At 39.0% G+C, this 21,423-nt stretch overlaps 1 protein-coding gene across 4 annotated transcripts in view; it reads right to left on the bottom strand.

Annotated features, from left to right (window-relative positions):
* LOC109420026 (receptor-type tyrosine-protein phosphatase kappa) overlaps positions 1 to 21,423 on the bottom strand; it is a 651,236-nt gene that overhangs the window by 549,606 nt on the left and 80,207 nt on the right. For 2 of the 4 annotated variants that reach the window (XR_009997479.1, XM_062850369.1), the window contains exon 3: positions 5,563 to 6,296. The exons of the other annotated variants lie outside the window; for them this stretch is intronic. Coding sequence is in view for 1 of the 2 variants with exons in the window: in XM_062850369.1 (XP_062706353.1) it covers positions 5,563 to 5,606 (44 nt within the window). In the remaining variant the exon portion in view is untranslated. The remainder of the gene's footprint in view (positions 1 to 5,562; positions 6,297 to 21,423) is intronic. 4 annotated transcript variants of the gene reach the window in all.

Genomic DNA, 21,423 nt, shown 5'->3' with positions numbered 1-21,423 from the left:
CATTAAAAGAGGTTCCAGTGTACTACAAAGTTGGATTTCACTCAAAGATATAATTGATCTTTAACTAACAGTCAAAAGAAACCAATTCTCAAACATCTTAGTTTGACTCGATCGAATTTTCGTTAGTATCAAACTGATGTTGTTTCTTGAGTTCTTTCATTGTCAAATATTTAACCCTGTTTACTTAAGGCCTTTTTGAAAACAACTGTAAAACAATAAAAATAAATCATATACATTTCACAAAGTCCTGGAGTATGATTGAATGTAGGAAAACAATTTTACATTGTTTTATCATGGAAATCTAAATTCATTAATTGGGCGGAATTAAGGGGTACTATAAACTGATTACACTCATTCGAAAATGAAACCTGTACCTGTATAAAAAATCTCAAAAAATGTTTCCTTTTGTTAATTTTCTTAGTTAGAAGCATTTGAGCATTTGGCTACTTGAAAAAAATATGGCTGGAAGTCAGTTTTACACAGAAAAAAAAATAAAAAAAAATAAAACTATAAGGTTTTTGGAAAATTTAAATTATGTGACATTTAACATAGATCCCCCATGAATATTACTCTCAGTGTATTTTTTTTTTCTAAAAGTCCTTTAAATATCCTCAAATATCTTCGATGACATCATTTCAATCCAGCAAACCTCCTCCTCTTCCTCTTCTTGGCGTAACGTCCTCACTGGGACAAAGCCTGCTTCTCAGCTGTTCTATGAGCACTCCCACATATATTAACTGAGAGCTTCCTCTGCCAATAACCATTTTGCATGTGTATATCGTGTGGCAGGCACGAAGATACTCTATGCCCAAGGAAGTCAAGGAAATTTCCTTTACGAAAAGATCCTGGACCGACCGGGAATCGAACCCGTCACCCTCAGCATGGTCATGCTGAATACCCGTGCGTTTACCGCCTCGGCTATATGGGCCCTATCCTAATCCAGCAAACCGTTTTCGAGTAATAATGTTTTGAATAAGAAATTAAGGTTATTTTTTCATACGCCCTTTTCAAAAGTTTGGTGTGGAAAAATGGTTATATTTTGATGCAAAAGTATTGCTTATCCAAAGAAAAAATCCAACCTGGCGGAATGATGAAGTTAGAGAAGACCTATTCCCCAAACGTCAAATTGCTGCACACTAAAAAGCATGCAAACAACCTTGCCACAAAAATAAACTGTCGAAAACTTGAATTATGTTTAATGGCGTTAGGCTGCATACAAACGTGCTGAAACTAAACCAAGTTCAGTTTAAGAATAAGTTACATATTGTAGCAGTAAATGTGATGACATAAACTTGCATAAACCAAAAAATGGAGAATGTTTCATTTTATTTTTAATTCTATGACAACTAACTGAGTGAGTGCTTTTTAGCGTGCACCGAGCATTTTGACTTTTGTGGAACAACTGTGGCGGTCAAAACCACCGCAACCCCGCTGGATTTTTTTTCCGCAATAATTGATTCATAAAATCCAGTGCATAAATAATATCTCAATCAAATAAAAAAATATCAAGTCCAAAATAAAGCTAAATAGACCACGTATGCGGCAGCCCTAATCACACCTAATGCATCTGACAGGAGCCAACATCTATCGTGTATCCACAATGAAATGCTTTGTGGATACACAAGTGTTTACATACAAAGAAGTTGGATTCTTTAAAATGGCGGCCTCGCACCCTAGTGTTATAGTGGTGTTGAGATAATTCCTGGGGAATTATCTCGGGAACCTATTTAAAAATAAGTTTGAAGTTTGTATGGGAGTGTTTCGATGAATCACCCCTCGTTGGATTTTGACGGATCTGTCAAGCAGTTGTCCAGCTGTCAAAAGGCGATAAAAGAGATTTTCTTTGAAATTTATATCAAAGTACCAAACTCAAGTTCTAAAAATCTGAAAAAAACAGTTATAGTGGCTCAAAAAAGGTACTCTTTTTTATACAATTATAAATTCATTGGATGAGAGTTCGACTGTACTATTATAGCTGTTTTGATTATCGGCAACGCAGTCTTTTTAATTTGTAAAACGAGTTTTATTATTTAACCCGACCTGCGCCGAAACGTCGGGTTAAATAATAAAACTCGTTTTACAAATTAAAAAGACTGCGTTGCCGATAATCAAAACAATTATAAATTCAATGAATTAAAAAAGAATTCCTTATGGAATCTCTGTAGAAATCTCAGAAGGAATTTCTGGAGGAATTCATCCATGATAAAATTCATAAATAAAAAACTATGGTGGAATTCCTAAAGGAATCCCTGAGAGAATTTATAGAGGAATCCCTGGGTAAATATTCAAAGGAATCCCTGGAGGAATTTCTGAAGAAATTACCGGTGAAAATAAACAGGAGAAATTCCGAAAACAACGTTTCTAAAATCCTATACATAGAGTATTATTTCTCTTTTTATGCTTGTGGCTCCCACTTTTATCCTACGATAAACAAAAGATTGAAACGCTGATTGTTTTGTTTTTTTTTGTATTTTTTTTTGTGAGAAGTTAGCACGTATGAAAACAAAAAGAACGGAATCAATCAGTGCCGTAATCGCATGTGTTCGAAAAGGATGAATTTGGGAGCGTAAGATTACTTACGGCACTCATACCATAGATGGTAATTTAAAGAAGAGTTAAAAAAAAAAGTGCCTGTAAGAATTCGGGATAAAATTCCAGGTGAAATTTGTAAAGGAATCCCAGAGGTTCCCCCGAAGAAGCTTTGGATAAATTCCTGAAAGAATTCCTTCAAGAATTCCTGTCGGAACCCTTGCAGATTTTTTACGGAATCCAAGGAGCAATTGCAAAAGGCATTCCTGTAGTAAAGTGTGGACAAATCTCTGAAGGAATCTGTGAAAAAAATCCTGAACGATTCCTTGATGGAAATTTTGAAGGTTTACTTGTAAAAATTCCTCAAAAAAACTCTCTGAAAGAATGTTCAAAGGAAATGATCGCAAATTTAAAGTACGCGAGATGAGGATTTCAATAAATTTTAGATGGAATTGGAGAAATTTTATAGAGGAATATCTGGTAGAATCCCAAGTGTAAGGAAGAATACAAGGAAAAATCCCTGACGGAGTATCTGAAAGTAATCTCAAGAGAAATTTGATGATACTAAAAAATGCACTGAAACAATTCCTGAAGGAACCTCTCGAGATGTTCCAAATCCCGGAGGAGTGTCTGGTGAAATCCCTAGAGGAATCAGAAGTCTGTGCGAGAATTCCTTTTTTTCGGGGATTTCACCGCGAAAGACTCCATAAATTACTCCGGGGATTTTCCGTAACATTTTCAGGAATTTCTTCGGAAATTCCTCCAATAATTTATCTGGAAAATCTTCAAACGATTTCTTTGGGATTTTTTTAGGGTTTTATTCTGAGACTCCTATTGAGTTGCCTCTGGGAATTCCTAATTGTATTCTGTAGAGAATTCCTAATTGGATTCATATGAGAATCTCTTTAGAAAAGTCTCCGAGAATTTGTCAAAAAATAGTCATGTTTTTTTTACGAAAATTCTTCCTAGAATCAGAAAATTGTCTCATCCTCTGGGGGCCTCAGCAAGAAAATTCTCATAAGATGTCTTTTTTTTTGTTTTTATTTATGTGTATTTTAACTTAGAGCTAATTCTACACTATAAGATGTCTTTGAAAATCGTTTAAGGTTTCCTTTCAAGAATCTTTCCGAAATTCCTCCGGGGATTCTTTCAGCCATTCACTAATCATTCAAGACTTCTTCCGAGGTTTTTTTTTCAAAAAATCCTAGAATTTTTCAAAAAACCCTTTTAAGAAAAATCCAGAAATTAGTTTAGAAAATTCACCCATAAATGTCTTTCACGAGTTGTTCCAGAAATTCCTACAAAAAAAGGCTTGGAATTCATTCGAAAATCATTCAAGAATTCTTCTAAATATGCCTTCAGAAAATTCACCGAAGATTCTGTCAAGAATTCCTCCGAGGAGTCCTTCAAAAATTTGCTCACGAATTTTTGAAGGGTTTCCCTTACAATTTATCCGAGAGTTTCTTCAGAAAATCCTCCGAACTCATATTTCTCAGAAATTCCTCATGTGGTGTCTCTGGGAATTTCTTCGTTTTTTTCTGAGAATTTCTCTAGCCAGAAAATTTTCTGGGGAACCCCTCAGGAGTTCATCCGAAAATTTCTCCAAAAATTCGTTCAGGAATTCCTCTGCAACTTCTTCCGAAATTTATTTCTGTGATTCTTTCTATAAGTCCTTCAAGTTTGTTTAGGGTATTCCTTCGAGGACTCCTTTAAAAAAGGTCTATCGAGAAATCTACCGTCATTTCTTCGAAAATTTCCGTAAAAATTCCATTGGAGAATGTCCTTGGAATCACTTAGTGTTTCCCTCCAGGAATACATTCGTGGATTTATCGAGGACTTTCTTGGAGGATTAAATCTCTTTCGGAGATTGTTCTGAGAAAAAAAAATTCATTGGGAACATTTTCTGAAGTTTCACCAGCAAGTTTGTACGGATATTCCGCCAGTAATTCCTTCGAAAATTTCTCCAGGATTTCATAAAATATCCTCTGAAGCAATCCGAAGGAGTGATTGTGTGATCATTCGAAAAATGTATACATATACATATGAATAGTTTCCGTAGGATTTTCTGAAAAAAATCCCTAAAGAACTCGTTGTATAAGTCCACGTGAAAATCTTTGAGGAACTCTCAAAAGAAAAAAAGAAATCCCGGAACAATTTTCAATAGGACTCCTGGAGAGATTCCCGGATGAAATACTGGACGCATCCTCCAAAGAATTCTCCATCAATTCCGACGGAAGTAATGGAAGAATTCTTATTGAAGGAATTTTTGGAAGAATTCCAAATAACTTTTGGTAGCATCAAAAAATTCTTACGGAGCACCCGAAGGAATCCCTGTACTAATTTCCGTAAGAATTTCTGGGGAAATCCCCAAAGTACTAATTGGAGAAATCTTGGAAAATTCTCGAAGACATTTCTGAATGTTTTCCTGAAGAAACTCTTGGGAAAATCTCAAAAGAAGTTCCTGTACAAATCCCTGAAGAGACTCCAGTAGGACTTCTCGAATGATTTCGCCAGAGAAATTAAATCCTTGTATAGTATAGATTCCAGAAGAAAGTTTGTGGAGAAATTTCTGTGAGAATTGCAAAAGGAAATCTTCGAAGAAAACCTTGGAGGAATCTACGAATTTATTCTTGGAGCTATCCCCGAAGAAGATCCCGAAAAAATCCCTGAATAAATCTCCCACGATCTTTCTGTGGGAACACCTGAAAAAAAAAAAAACACCCAGATTCGCCAAAGAATTTTTTGGATAAGCTCTTAAGATAAGTTTATAGATGATGTTCCTGATGGAAGCATTTGAAGGAAGTTTCTCGAGAAAGATCTAGAAGGTAGTTTCTGGAAATAGTTCTTGGAAGTATTTAGAAGGACCCAGAGGAAGTTCTTACGGGGGATCCTCAAGTATGCTCTATAGGATAGTTTCGAGTTACTTCGCTATCCATTTAGTATTATTGCTAAAGAACAAACATGTTTCAGATTGTCATGAGTAGCAATCCTCGTAATTGAAACATACAATCAACCTAGTATAGAATAATTTACCTTGATCTTTGCCTCCTCTGGGTGGATGCCGTTGAGCGGGACATGATGAACTGCAGTGTGCGAGATGTAGACTTTGACTTTGTGTCCTTCCTTGTGGTCGATAGTGGCTGGACTGAACCGTTTATGTATGAGAGCTTATCGTATCAATGTGTCTCGACGACTCGGGGACTCGGGGTGTGTTTATGAGGTATGTGATATGGGGCAAATGGTATGACTCAAACTAAAAGTAACTAAATCAAGTTGGATGGATGAACTTTCTTTGTCCTGGTTCGAATCGAGTCCAATCTAAAGCGCGACGATGGATGGGTTCCTCGTTTGAATTACCACCCTTTTACCCCGGGGCCTTCCCCTTGAACAGCGCGGGGTGAACTTATTTTGCCGGGGCTTGATTATTTATCCTAGCCAGAGCAGCTAGCGCAACTGAATGGCACAGTCTTCTGTTGCAAGCTGATCCTATCGCTGCTACTTTTGCGGCTGCCCCTGCAACTGATATTGTTTGCTTCGAATTCTTCGAGCGTCATTCCACTTGCCCGGGACCAGCGATGGGATGGTTCACTTTATGAAATTGTTTTCCGACGACGACAGCACGTAGATGACGGCGACTATTTCTGTACTTTATTTATTTCTTCATAGGTCTGCAGGGGCCTGCAGGTCCCACAAAGCTAGATCCACGGCTGGCGGCGATCTCTCACGACGACGACGACGGCGACTACGACGATGGCTGTCGGTCATATCTGCCAAAGAGAAATTATATTCGTGGCCTCAGTGTTTCAGTGTGCACAAGATTGTATCAATTGTAAAAGAAATAGTGGACTTGAAGGTGCAGAAAAATCGTTTGTGCCGTAAAGTGGGGTTAAAGTGACCATTGTTCAACAATTTATTCTTTATTCAACCAAAAAATTGATATTGATTGGAAAACAAAATATAAAACAATCATTTTAAACGAAAATTGCGATTACATAATTAAGATAGAAGAAAGTGATCAGTTATACCCCACAAAACGGTACCCTCTGTGAAAGTGACACCAAATGGGACGTCCCACGGCGACGACGACGACAACGACGACGAGTGGAGCACCCGGGGCGTAGATACCTTTCGAGAAGACCTTCCGACCGACCATATCTTTTGCTTTGACGACAACACGACACGATTCACCTAACGTCGACGTCCTGCTCCCGACCGATTTGTTAACCCATGAACGAGATGCATTTTCTCGCCATGGGACACACATTGTTACACTTTGTCGTATTCGGATTTCTAACAAAATTCGCTTAGATGCGCGGTGGAATCCAAACGATTGCATTGATACCGTCGTGACACAGGTCGTAAAGTTGCAGCAAATAAAAAGGGTGAGCTGTCTTTACTTTTCGGACTTCACCTTGAAGGAAGAAAGTGTGTGGTGCTGGTGACAGCAACTTTTTAAACTTTACTGACAGCTTTCAGCAATGATTATCAATGAAATCGTGACAATTGGGATTGTTATATGCAAGATAAGGAATGATTCTAAACAATTGGATTATTGTGTTTTTTTATAGGATACATGATCCTGAAATAAATTGAGCTCAAGGAATCACAAGCAATCAATTTGTCATAGTACCAATTATAGCAATGATCAAAAAGCAGGGCTTCCTCAAAGCAAAACCATCAGGAACAAGAATATAATTAGTAACAAATGCGATTAATTGTTTTGTCAATTCGAGTTATAATCCGAAAAATATCAATGAGAAGTGCCTTAAAAGTGAGTGAACTTATTTTAAACACACATACACACACATACTGACATCACTTCAAATCATCGAACTGAGTTGATTGGTATGGTCGTTTTTTGAGTGAACGTATAGCCTTTCCACTTGGTGTACGAGAAAAGTAAAATTTTTCAAATTAGTTTTATTTTACTAAAAATATACATCAGCCATTCCACGGCTTCCAAAAATAATAGATACGCAAATATAAGTGCTCCGATATTCCCCAATTGCTCAAGTTCCTTCTGAATTCCTCCATAAATTCCTTCTGATTTTCCTTCTTCTTAGGTTCTTCCTAGAGTTCTTTCTAAGATTTATTGAGGAGCTCCTTCTGGAATTGTTCCAGGAGTGCCTTCAGAGATTGATCTAAGAGGTTCCCAGGTTTCTGCAGAGGTTCCTTCAAAGAACCTCAGGAGTTCCTACTAAAATTACTCCAGCAGTTTCTTGTGGGTTTCCTCCAAGAATTGAATCTGGGAAACACAAAAAGATTCTTCTTGGATTTGTCAAGAAGATCTTTGGGATTTTTCAAGAAGAATTCTTCCAGCAGTTCCTTCTGGGAATTATTCAAAAGTTTCAGAAGTTTCTTCTGTGATTTTTCATAGAGTTCTTTCTGAGTTTTTGGAGTATTTCTTGGATATCTACAGGAAATGCTTCGAGGATTTCCTCAGGAGTTCCCTCACGAATACCTCCTGAAGTTCCTTCTGGGATTCTCCAAAATTTTCCAAAATTGACCAAAAGTTGCTACTGGGATTCATCTGAGATTTTTTTCAAAAATGCATCCTTCTGGGAATTTCAATCGTGATTTATTCCGGAATCCACTTTTTCCTTTTAGAATTTCTTCAAAAGTCTTCTGGAGTTTTGTGAGGAGTTTCTTCTGAGATTCCTCCTTTAAAATCTCCGGGATTACTCCAAGATTTTTTGTATTGGGTTCCTCAAGGAGTATCTTCTTCGATATCTCAAGAAGTTCCTTATGAGATTTCTCCAAGAGTTCTTCCTGGGATTGATGCAGGAGATCTTGCCTGGATTCCACCAAGAATTTCTTGCGAAGTTCTTCATTAGCTCTTATTGGGATTATTCCAGGTACTCCTTCTAGAATTCCTTCATGAATTTTTCTCATACTTTCTTCTGGAATTCCTTCAGGTGTTTCTCCGGAGATTACACCAAAAGTTCATTGTGGGATCCTTTCAGGAATTTTCTCTGGATTAATTCAAGGTTCTTTCAGACGTTCTTTCCAGGGTTGCTTAAGAAGTTCCTTCCAGACATTCTTTCCGAAATTCCAAGAATTCATTCAGCAAAAAATTCTTGGGGGATTCCTCCTAGAACTTATTCCGGAATTCATTCAGAAACTCCTTCCGTAATTACTTAGGAATCGCATCCAGGATTTCCTTCAAAAGCTCATTCTAAGATAAGATTTCTCTGGGATTTCCTTCTGAGAATTCCGGTAAAAGTACTTCTGAAGACATTTTAAATGAACCCCAATTCCTAAAGAAAACCTTTATAGAAATCTTAGACGGAATTCCTGAAAGTATCACAAAAATAATTCCTGGAGGATTCTTGTTACTCCTGGATGCATGCCCGATTGAACCACTTTAAGAATTCAAGGGGAAAAAATCTCCTGGAATAATCACAGCGAATTTCGGAAAGAGTACTGGATAGACCCCTGTGAAAATATCAATTGAAGTTCTCCAGAGTCACTCCGGAATTTCCCCGAAAACTCCAGAAACTCTTTGGAAAATCCCGAAAGGCTCTTGAAGAAATTATAAAAGGAAGAGATTAATTCTGGAAATAACTTTTGAAGAAATACCGGTTGAAATTCTCACAAAAAGGGTGTCTTTGAAGGACCTCTTGGATAAATCCCTGAAGCAACTTCTGGTCATTCTTTAAAAATTTTGTAGGACCCCCAAGAGCCCTCGAAAGAGCTTCTGGAAGATATTAGAAAAGACTCCAAAAAACTCCTTGAAGAATTTCAGAAAAAAAACTCCTTGAAAAATCCAAGAAGAAACTTTTGAAGAATTCCCAGAAGGAATTGCAGGTGGAATTCTCAAAAACGAAACCACAGGAACTTTTTGACAAATCAAAGAAAAAACTTCTTGTGCATTTTCAGAATTAATTCCTGGAGGAACACCAGAAGAAACTGTTGGAGTAATTTTAGTAAGATCTGTTGGGGGTCTCTCGAGGGAACCTCTGCAGAAATATTTGAAATAATTCTGACACAGATCAATCTCTGATGGCACTCCTGGAGAAATTCCAAAAAGAGCTTCGGAACGAATCTTAGGAAGAACGCTAGGAAAAATTTGAGAAATAACTTCCGTAGTAAAATCAGAAGCAATTTATGAAGGAAGTCAGAAAGAGCTTCTGAAGGAATGCCTGAAGAATATTATCCCTCTGTAGCAGACAAATGCGCTGGCTTTTTTACTAACTGAAGCTCTGGCTGTATACATATAAAATAAATAAATCAATAAACGCAATTTCAAAGTGATGGAGACACTTGGCTATTCCATACGTATATCACTTCCGAACGGAGCACAAAAAGGTAAATCTCCATACAAATGGCTCAACTTTGGCTTTCCAGAACTCTTAGATTTTACAACAAACAATTAATATTGCTCATTTGAAAAAACTACTTTATGTCTTTAGATTTCCAACTTTGGCTACCTGTATAAGTCGGAAATAAAAAAAATATGTGACAGATAAAACTTTTTCATGATTTACGGTTTTATCTACTTTTTGTTTACCTTGTTGCGGTAAATCTAACAGACAACGTAAACAAAAGGTAAACATAGATACAGGTATAAGTAATGATTGAATTATTGAAACAGTTTACATCATATAAAACAAAGTCTAAACAGATTAAAATATATGCAAAACTGTTATCGATTAACAGCACAATTGTGCTGGTTTGTCACAAAAGAGATATTAGTCATAAATGTTTAATATTTCATTTGAATTGTTTAGCTTAACGAAAAACGCCACGCCGTGTTATTTTCCCAATTGCTCCCTCTTTTTTTCCACGCTTTGTCTGACGATTTTGATGGTATAAATTTCGGTTTCTGCTGCAATGACGTAGCTGAAACTTGGATCGATTGTGCACAACTAGTGAGCAAGCAAACGATCCAATTTCTAGTTCATAATACGTAGTAAAATCTGAGATTTATATCGTGCAGCAAACCAATAATGTAGGGTGATTACGCTGATGTAGCGAGTCTCCTTAACCCTAAGATAAAGTAGTTTAATGAATTGCGGTGTGGCTTGGAGTATTTTACTAGAAACACTCTTACTCCGTGTAAAGTCAACCAATCAAGCCCAAATTTGTACGAATTATGGCTAACTAATTGAGGAACTAGCAATCAAAATTTCAGAACTTAATAAGAAATTACAGCTTATTGAAATTTTTCTAGCCAATAACTAATATTTCTATGTTTTTGCAAATATGCTACTAGTGTCACCTAGTAGCAGAAACTCGAACCAAACAGTAGTTCAACTGAAAGCCCTTGATCTACTTAACGACTTTGCCAAAGACAACATATTTCAAAATTATCAGGATTCTGAGATATGAACAATTTAAAATTTAGTTTCTCTCTAGCGCCGCCTAGCGATAAAATTTCGAATCATAGGGCACATCATCTGCAAGTACTTGGGCAGGCGAATAACTTTGCCAAAGACATCAACTCGCTAAGTCAAAGTAAACAGGATCCTGAAATATATGGTATGGAAATTCAGTCAGTGTTACGTCTACTTGTCTTTGATATCACAAAATTTCAGAAAAACAGATGTAACAGAAACGGAATCACAATATTATATTTCTCAGGATCAGAGTGCGATTGCTGAAGCGCAGGAAAGTACGAACAGGAACGATATGCGGAGGTTTTATGCAGGTGCGCGGCATAAGACTGCGCCATAATGTCCGCCATGTGCAATGACCGGGAAGGAAATTTGCTGACAGACAAAACAATGGTGGCAGCTAGGTGGAAGGAACACTTCAATGATTTGTCAAATGGTGAATGAAGCACCCAGGAACAGGATTATAAAATGGATTACGGTCAAGCAGTGGTACCACCAACACTGGATGAAATTAAGAAGGCCCTTAACGAACTGAAAAAACAGCAGTGCTGCCGGGAAGGATGAAATCCCGGTCGAACTTCTTAAGCACGAAAGCGAGCAGCTACATCAATTAACCCACCAGATTATTGCAAGGATTTGGGAGTATAAAGAATTGCCTGTCAGCTACTTGGATAGCCTCATACCTATGCCCAATCTACAAGAAAGGGCACAGAGTGTATCAAGAACAGAGGGATTACCCTTTCAAATTCGTCATATGATGTCGCGTGTCCTGTTCAACAGACTGATAATTCTTAAGGAGTCCTTGGTCGGCGAATACCAGGCTGGTTTTCGTGAGGGCCAATCATCGACGGATTAAATGTTTAAACTGCGGATGATCCTAGATGAATTTTGGACTCCATTCCGCGGTCACATATGCTCCTTGGCTTTGTGGACGATATTGATCTCATCGGCATCGATCGTAGGGCAGTGGAGGAAGCAATTGCTCATATTGAAGAGAGAGATAGCTAGGATATACTTGACGATTAAATCTACCAAGACGAAGTACACGGAAAATCCAAACTACCTAATATTTGGGTCGATTTTACTCAAAATTGAGTATATCGACTAAACTCGTTACCCAAAATTAGGTTGATTTCCCTCTCTGGCTCACCGATGTTGTCAAAAACAAATAGAGATGCATCTGCCCAAAAGGAGTCCTTAACCCCAATAAGCTTATTTTGGGTGAATGTCGGTTTACTCAAAATTGAGTTGAATGAGGGGGGTCATAGGTTGAATTTACCTACTCTTGAGTATATTTTTAGCGGGGGTAAAGGCAATCTACCTAGCTTGAGTTTAATCGATTTACTCAAATTTTGGCTTATTGGGCCGAACCATGGAATTGCGTCAAAAGAACTCAATTTTGGGTAGTTTGGCGGTTCCGTGTACATGATGGCGGGTAGAGTTAGATACTGGCCTAGTGGTGTTAGTGATGAGATGAGGTAGTGATTGATTGGGATGTGTTTGAAGTTGTTGAAGAGTTTGTTTATCTTGGAACACTTGTGATATGTGACCAAGTATGTGACAATAACATTTCCCGTGAAGTAAAAAGGCGTATTGCAGTTGCTACTAGAGCCTCTTACAGATTGCATAATCAGTATAGGTCCCGTAATTTGCAAACTCAAAGAGATTCTTTCTATATTAGACGCTGCTTCTTCCGGTTGCCGTCTACTGTCACGAGGCGTGGGCGTTAAAGGAGGTAGACCGAAAAACTTTCGGAGTGTGCTGCGGACAATTCTGAATTGCGGCGCAAACGCATGAATTTCGAGTTGTACCAAGTGTACAAAGATTCGATCTCTACACGTTCGGGAAAATTGGAAGAACATCGTCCAAGACCGACGAAGACGGTGCTCTACTATACGCTTGGCGTTGGAGAAAAGTTACTCAGGATCTTGATTATTTAGAAATATGGTGTCTTCGCGCAAAATTGTGTGCCAGACCAAGGGATTTCAATTGAGTTATTTTTTGATTCCAGGTGGTGCAAATTTTCAAATTTGCATGAGGATGCAAATTTTAATTATGTGCTTGAAAAATTTCAACAAACTGTAAATTTTTTTCAATAGCACAAAAAACTCAAATTTTGAATGCTAGTTCCCCATTATTGGTTCATTTTTAGGCTTGATTGGTTGAATCAACAATGCTGTAACACCGTACGAGAGCGAATGAGGCACGTTACAGACAGGCGCGGAACAGACAGAACTCAGTCTTCCGGATGAAGAAGCGCCAGCAGGAAGAACGAGATCGCGAAGCGATGGAAGAGCTGTACCGCGCTAAGGACACACGAAAGTTCTACGAGAAAGCTGAACCGCTCGCTCAGAGGCTTTGTGCCACAAGCCGACATGTGCCGAGATAATCAAGGGAATATTCTCACGAGTGAGCGTGAGGTGGTCGAGAGGTGGCGGCAGCATTACGATGAGCACCTCAATGGCGACGTTGCACGTACCGAAGGTGGCGTGGTAACAGATCTAGGAGTATGTGCACAGGACGAAAGACTTCCGGCCCCTGACCTCCAAGAGATTGAGGAGGAGGTTGGTCGGTTGGAAACAACAAATCCGCTGGAGCAGACCAACTACCAAGCGAGCTTCTAAAATACGGTGGATAAGCGCTGGAGAGAGCACTACACTGGATCATTACCAAGATTTGGGAGGAGGAAATATTACCGGAGGAGTGCGTGGAAGGTATCGTGTGTCCCATCCACAAAAAGAGCGACAAGTTGGATTGCGGGAACTATCGCGCGATCACACTACTGAGCGCTGCCTACAAGGTACTCTCTAAAATTTTATGCCGCCGTCTATCACCGATTGCAAGAGAGTGCGTGGGGCAATACCAGGCTGGATTCATGGGTGAACGCGCTACAACGGATCAGATGTTCGCCATCCGCCAGGTGTTGCAGAAATGCCGCGAATACAACGTGCCCACACATCACTTGTTCATCGATTTCAAATCGGCGTATGATACAATCGATCGAGAACAGCTATGGCAGATTATGCACGAATACGGATTCCCGGATAAAACTGATACGGTTGATCAAGGCGACGATGGATCGAGTGATGTGCGTAGTTCGAGTATCAGAGACGCTCTCGAGTCCCAAGCTCTCTACAAATTGGAAACGTCAAATAAAAAAAATACAAGAAAAATACTTTATGAATGAATCGTAAACCTCAATTTTCTTTTAATTATTGTTATTCGGCTACGGTCCCCATATATCCACACAATTCTAGTTGTTCTTTTAATTATCACCCAGCAGAATGTGCTGGGTTGGTGGTTGACTGTGGAAAATCAAAATCACGTAACTCAAGAAAATGACGACAACAGATGTTCTCACGTTAATTTTGAAATTGGAAGACTGTTGTAGGAATTTCAGACGCGATCCAATTGTAGATGAAGGTGGAGCGTTATCTGATGGGAAAAAAGGGAAACCAACATAATACAAAACTCCCGAAAGATGTTTTTTTTTTCATTCAAGGGGCAAACGGTTTTGAAAATAATTTAAATTTCAATCTTGGTGTTAAACTGCAATTCCAATCTGAAATTCATATGACACAGGCTAAAAGCAACGTTATAACTTTGAATTTGCTAGGAAACACCAAAACCGCTGTTGCGGTAATGTGTCCCAAGCCTTGAAAACTAACGCAGTGGTTGCCCACCACCATTCCACTCTGCAGTATACGTAGTACGTACCCACAGCGTGTTGCGTACTTACTTGAACTTGTAACTCAAACATAAACCGTGCGTTTCGCAGTTCAGTCCATACTGGTCCTTTCCTTCCATTAACCCTAGCTTCTTCTGTGAAAACTGCAGCAGCGTTTGTTTGCTTTCTTGTGAAAACTCGTTTCCTCTTCCACTCCAACACACTTCGCCGCCACCTCTCTTGGCCGACCCCATCGTCCCACCATTTCCCAACGAACGCACTGATTATTGCGGTAAATGTGTCAGTTGGTCGCCTTAGCGGCGGCGGAGTCCCGCGGTGCTTCAGGCGTGGACCGTGTTCCATTCCGTTAGCGCGCGCTCCTCGATGCGTGTCGTTTTACGAGATTACGACTCCGGCTGCTGCCATTAACCGAGCGAACGAACGGCTCTACACAGCATTCAGTCCTGCGTTCGTTGTACGACGACGTTGTACTTCCGAGTATGGTGGAGAGACACCATGTAAACATAACCTAGGCTACAAACTCGCACTACGACGGGTCGAAGGACAAAACGACCATCATCATCATCATCACCGGCGTTATCATCATCAACAGCGTCAGTAAGCGTCATCTATGTGTGGAATCGATTCGAGCCGTCGTCATCCGTCCGGCCTGCCTCAAGCCGGATGGTGAAGAATAAATAAAGAGCATCAGGAAAAGTCAATCTGTGGGCGAGGTCCGTGCTCTGCCTTGACTTGGCTTGGTCTGATCCGCTCGCTCGCTCTGTATGCGGCGGAGCTGTTTGCCAACTAAGTGATGATGGAAATAAGGGTTTTCCGCGTGCTCGCCAGACTGGAAAACATGCTTTTTGTTCAGCCATTTGCGAATATGAATTGAGATAAAGAGAGCTTTTTGTTCGTGGTGATTAGGGAACAAAATGGATATTTTCCTGGATATTGTTTGTTCATATTATAGAATTTGGCCTTCGATTGTTTGTGAATGAATTTATTTATTTACCTTATTATTTACAAAAATAACTAAGGATTGATAATGTTAAGTCCAGTGTACGCAAAATATGCCAATGCAAGCGAAAAATAGGCAACAAAGAAGGCACGACAACAACGCTTTGTTTTTTCGTTAGCAGATAATGACAAAATCGCTCCCAAGTTTGTTCACAACAAAAACGGTAGAAATATTTGTCTCGTTCTATTCACATCGTGATTTTCGCATTGTTTTACAACTGAAACTAGACTCTGAGGTTTGCAAGAGTCCTATTTCGTCCAAATGTTTATGAATTCGATAATGTGGGTCGAAAATTTCAGCAGAAAAGCCGAAATATCAGCACACGCACGGCAAGCGATGTTTGTTTTATTGCTCTCATCGCCTGACATGCACGCAAAAACGGCTACGCTCAAAAATGTGTTCGGCCTGCACATTTTTAGTAAACAATTATGCCGCACATGACTGTGTTGGAAACACACATTTTTTTAAAATTGCTCGTACGCTCACATGAGCATGTATTTGCAATAATTTCGGCATGGCAACCTCACTGGGTTTATAAACCACCTTCAAATACCGAAAATATTGATATTTTACAAAAATGTGAGCGTACGAGCAATTTTAAAAAATGTGTGTTTCCAACACAGTCCCTGTGCGGCATGGGTGTTACTCAAAAATGAGAGTTTTTATTTTAGAGAGTGCGTTTGTTGCGGAAGGCCTTTGTTACCGACATGCACCGCTTAGGACAAAGCGTTTGTGTTTCGGCGTGATCCGTTTTTCGTTCCCTGATAACATAAAAAAAATCTCAGTTTCCGTTCAAATACCGATGCGTGTATCAGATACTGCTGGTTGTATCTGATCAAAATAACTTCGTAAAAAATAAGCCAAGGCGTCTCAAATTGCCACTGCTTGTAGTAAATCAAAGCAATTATAACCGAACACATCGTAGTTGCTACTTAATGATTGACCAGAACAATCGAAGTTACACAGAGAAGGACTGAATGCAGCTTGGGACCTAGGATCTTGGGACTAGCTAACCATTCTCAATGTACCCAACAGCGAATCGTATAAGCCGTTGAATAAGATGTTAAAGTGGAGGCTATATGCGTACATTTTACATGCGCCCAAATGGAGGCATGCACGCATATGGCCTCCACTTTATCATCTTATGCAACATCTTATACGATTACTTGCTATCTCGAGATCAACATTGGAAAGTCAATAACGGCGCCAGCCATGTCCTTACGGCAGTGGTGCTCAGGCTGGAGGATACCGCGGGCCAAATTTGCAATTCGGGATCGACCTGCGGGCCGCATAAAACATCGATGCACAAAACAAACAAAAGAACAATTCTAAAGCATATTTTTTAAAAATCTGAACTGTTCAATTTAGATTTATAAGTTTGGTTGAGAAAAACGTTTGAGCTTCAAATTGAAATTCAAATAAACAATTTATAAGTTGCCCCTAGCATTGCCTTGAAGCCAATTCAAGAACTAGTCAAGCAGCTTTTACAAGAATTTCTTTTGAATCGCTCCAAAATGGTTTGCTGGGTTTTCTCCTAAAATTTCTTGTGGAGTTGCTCCAGAAGGTTTTCGAGAAATTTCTTGAAGTTTCTCTTAGTTTTTCTAGAATTCTCTTGGAACACCTCCAAGAACTCCTCTTAGATTTGCCTTTGGAACTGCCCTGAAGTTACTTCAGGAATTCCTCATTAATCGTTTCCGAGAATTTCTCCAAAGGAGGAGAACCAGCTCTCAAGCTAAAAACCTCTTGAATAAAGATAAAAAAAAAAAAAAATCTCCAAGAATAGCTTCCGGATTTTTCCAAAAAAAAAAACAGGAGTTTCTTGAAGATTTTAGTAAATTCTGTCCATAAGTCTCTTTTAAAGTTGATGAAATACTTCACCATTAAATTTCTCAAAAATTAGATTTTTAACAATTGTTTCCGGAAGTTTCTTTAACATTATCTTCTAAAGTTGCTGCATAAGTTGCTTCAAATTTATTGTTCAAATTTTCCTCAGGCGTTCTAGGCATATTTTGTGTCTTGATGCAGTTGGTCCTGGAATCTTATTTGTAGTTACTCTTGAAAATTCTCTTTTTGTTGGTCGAGGAATTTATTCGAAAGTTGTGTAAGAAATTTCTGTTAGAGTGGCACCAGAAAATTTTTCTAGGAGATGCTCCTATAATTTCCATGCAGTATCGCCACAACTTTCTCATTGAGTTTCTTCAGGTTTATTTTCTCCAGGATGATTTGAGTTTCTCCATATATTTCGCTTAGAGTTGCTTAAAATTTTTCTCTAAATATTCGTAAGTTTTGTTTCGAAGAACATGTGAGTCTTATAATAGAAATTTAAACAAACAGTGAAAATTAAACAATATTGGCAACCAAGTTGAGATTTGTTTATATTTTTCCAAAAACTTCGTGCTTTGTGTTTCATGTTCTTCGGAAAGACAAAATGTGAAATATTTGCTCAGCGTTGCATTGACTGCGCTTAAAAACTGCAACTAATTTTTAAATGATTCAAGTGTAGTACATTTTCAACAAACTTTCATTTGATTCGTACCACTTATAAATAACTATAAGCTGGATTCGTGACTTAGCTGAAATGCCGAAATATTTCGGAGTTGCGATTTTGAATCTTACCAGAACGGATTGTTTTTTTTTTATTATTTATCATTTAATTTGTGTTCAACACTGTGAAAATTGATCAGCAATTTTTTTTTGGTTTGATTTCTTAATAAATTTGACGAGTTATTTCAAATAATCGTTCAAAAATATCGAATCGTCTTAAAGTACTCCGCGGGCCGCATCTTAAGGCTTGGAGGACCGCATGCGGCCCGCGGGCCGCAGGATGAGCACCACTGCCTTACGTTCTGGAAAGCGAAGGAATGTTAATTCGACATACGTTACTACTAGAAACCGTGGAATCCACAGTTATCTCGCGAAGGAGTTTAGCAGGACAAAGTAAGATGTGAATCCAGAGTCACCTTTGGTAGGTAAAGTAGTCCACTCGTTGAACAAGCACAATTACGATTTTTTTCGTTGCGATTCTCATCCCATACAGGGACATCCACGCCAATGCCTCAAATCAAGTTACGATTCTGTGGAATAAAAAGTCAAATTTGATTCGAAACGCCACCCTTACCGGGTCCGTTTTTTACAACTTAATCTCTCTTTCGGCTCTTAGATGTCAATCTCCCGCACAAGACGAACCCGGTTACGATGGCACTTTAAATCCACTTTGACTTTCTATATCGCAGGATCTTAACTTGTTCTGTGGCTTCGTTGGTTAAAGCGTCACACTAGCGATACGTAGCCGTAGTTTCAAACCCTACCAAAACAAGTGTATTTTTCGCTAATGGATCTGTCAATTTGGGGATTTCAGGGTGTCTCCAGTGTTTTTCAGGAGAGGCTCAGGAGCATTTCAAGGGGAACCCAGGGCGTTTCAGGGGGTATCATGGTGCCTGGAGATCTCAGGGGCGTTACAAGAGGGTTTCAGGGGCGCTACGGGGGGTATGAAGCGATTCAGAGCATCCCAGAGGGTCTCAGAGGGTACCAGTAGATCTCAGAGACCTTACAGGGTATTAAGGGGTTTAAAGAGAATTTCAAGGAGTTTTAGAGGGTTTCAGGGGGTATCAGGAGGCCTCAGGGGAGTTTTAGAGTGCCCTCGGGGTTTCAAGAGTGTCCTATGGTGTCGTAAAAGGTTTCAAAGGCGTTTCAGGAGGTTTCTGGGGATCTCAAGGAGATTCAAGCAGTCTCAATATTAAGTTATAGGATGTTTAAGGAGCATTTCAGGTGGTCTCAAGAGGTTCCGTGGAGCTTCAGGGAGTCTTAGGACGCTCTAGAGCGATTTAGAGGATCTAAAGGGCCTATCAGGGGTGTTTCGGTCCAAATAACGAAGACTAGCAGAGGTCCTTAAAACCATCATTAAACCAGAACAGAAGTTATTAGGTTTTATAAAGATTCTCAAAACATCTACAAGACCACCCAAGCGAAACGACTTGTTTCCAAGCCAGTAACAGCAACATCAGTGCAATTTATTCACTGATCGTATTAAGGACGACAGAACACAATTCTTCTTCTTTGAAACGCAAAAAGCGCAGATTCAGAATCGTTATGCAACTTGAGTTACAGGGAATAATAAAAATTTGAAAAAATATGTCCAAACTCGGTGTATGAACACCAGGAGTATTAACCACTCAACTAACATACTACAACAGAAGCTCTGTGAGAGATTTGCTGCTCAACACAACAAAAAAGCGCCTGATGTTACGTGTTACTTCATTGCACCTTCTTTGTCACAAGTTAAAGAGCTGTCAAAATAAAAAGACGCGCAAGTTTTCCGCAACACATTTGGAACCTAATCTGAACAAACGAACCAGATTTAGATGAATCATGGGTGTTTCATAGCACATGTAATGCTGTATTGTCACTTATGACAATACAGCATCACAAGTGACAATACACACTTATGAGAAATATGTAAGCTTTGCCTCAATGATTCAACATCAAACACGAGGTAATTTGTGATTCCTATGAAAAAAAAAGCCACAACTTTACGTAATTTGGAGTTAAAATGTAAATTAACTGACCAGATGGAAGTTGCGTGTGCTTTTAGAGTAACTTATTTGGGCCAAAGCACATTTTAGTTCCCTAAATCACTCTTAAATGCTCTTAAAATCTCTTAAAACGCCTCTGAAAAGGGTTTAAAGCCTCCAAAACAAATTTCAAACCCCCTGAAGTGCATCAAAAACTTCTTGAACCTTAACCTTAATTAACCTCTTCATGACAGATTGTTTCGCCGCTGCTGCAACAACCTCGCTTACTTTGAACTCGTCATTTATTCCACTATTGTATTCCATTACGGAACGAGATCAGAGCAACGAAAGACACCCACTCCACCACTCCGGAAGTATTCGTAGTACAGTGGTTTTTCGATTTTGTCACGGTTCTATTTAATCACGCTCCATTATATCACTCTCGATTCTAGCACGATATTTTTTTCAATTATATCACGTTATGATAATCCACAGAAATATTACTCAAAATGTACGCCAAACTAAACAGCACATATAAGTTTTCTTAGAAATGATATTCTGCAGATCAGTGTATCGTTCTGTGTATCACAATTGAATCAGAGGGTTTACGCCGTACTCGATTATCCTGAATTACGTATTAAAATGTCTCAATTATTTATGTAACAAATGCAATGATGTACAAATATATAACTTTGACTAAGTATTCTTCAAAGTGGGTTTGACAAAATGTTTGGTAAGTTTTAGAAGTCGCTCTGGTTCGAGTATGGTCTGCATTTGGTTTGTATTAACAGGAATGTTATGGCCTCAGCTTAGTATAGAAAGCCCAACATGTGAAAAGGATGGAACAACTATTGAACGCGTAAGTTTCTTCCGACCCTCCTATGCGTAATTCGGTTTATTCCGTTATCAGATAGAGGGGAGACTGTTCAACCTGTTACTGGTAAGAGATTGTACGAATATGGAAATACGCCTAGGAGGAACGGGAGAAACAGAAATTCGCAAAGTCTGTTACGTCCGTTTCACATGTTGGTCTTGAACAAATCCAAAGGAAAGCCTTACACCGCTCTATGATGCACCAGAAAAAGTAGATCAGAATGATTTCTAGATCTTTGTTCAAGACAATAATGAAAATTTTATATGTAATTGTGACGAGTGAGATATATTTTAAATGCTGCATAGGGCATTTTTCCCAAACTTTACTTTCACGACTCCCCAATTTATTGTCACCTCGCTCCATGTAGAACAATGAAACCGTGCGAGCATGTGTTTGGGGGTCGGATCTGGAATTTATCTTTCCATCAATACTGGTACAAATCCGGTACATGCTTGAAAAAGACTAAATTTGGTCCGCAGCCACAA

The sequence above is a fragment of the Aedes albopictus genome, chromosome 2, assembly GCF_035046485.1.
Source record: "Aedes albopictus strain Foshan chromosome 2, AalbF5, whole genome shotgun sequence".
Taxonomy (NCBI): Eukaryota; Metazoa; Arthropoda; class Insecta; order Diptera; family Culicidae; genus Aedes; species Aedes albopictus.
The sequence above is the reverse complement of the archived record's forward strand: the minus strand, read 5'-3'. Positions and strand labels throughout refer to the sequence as shown.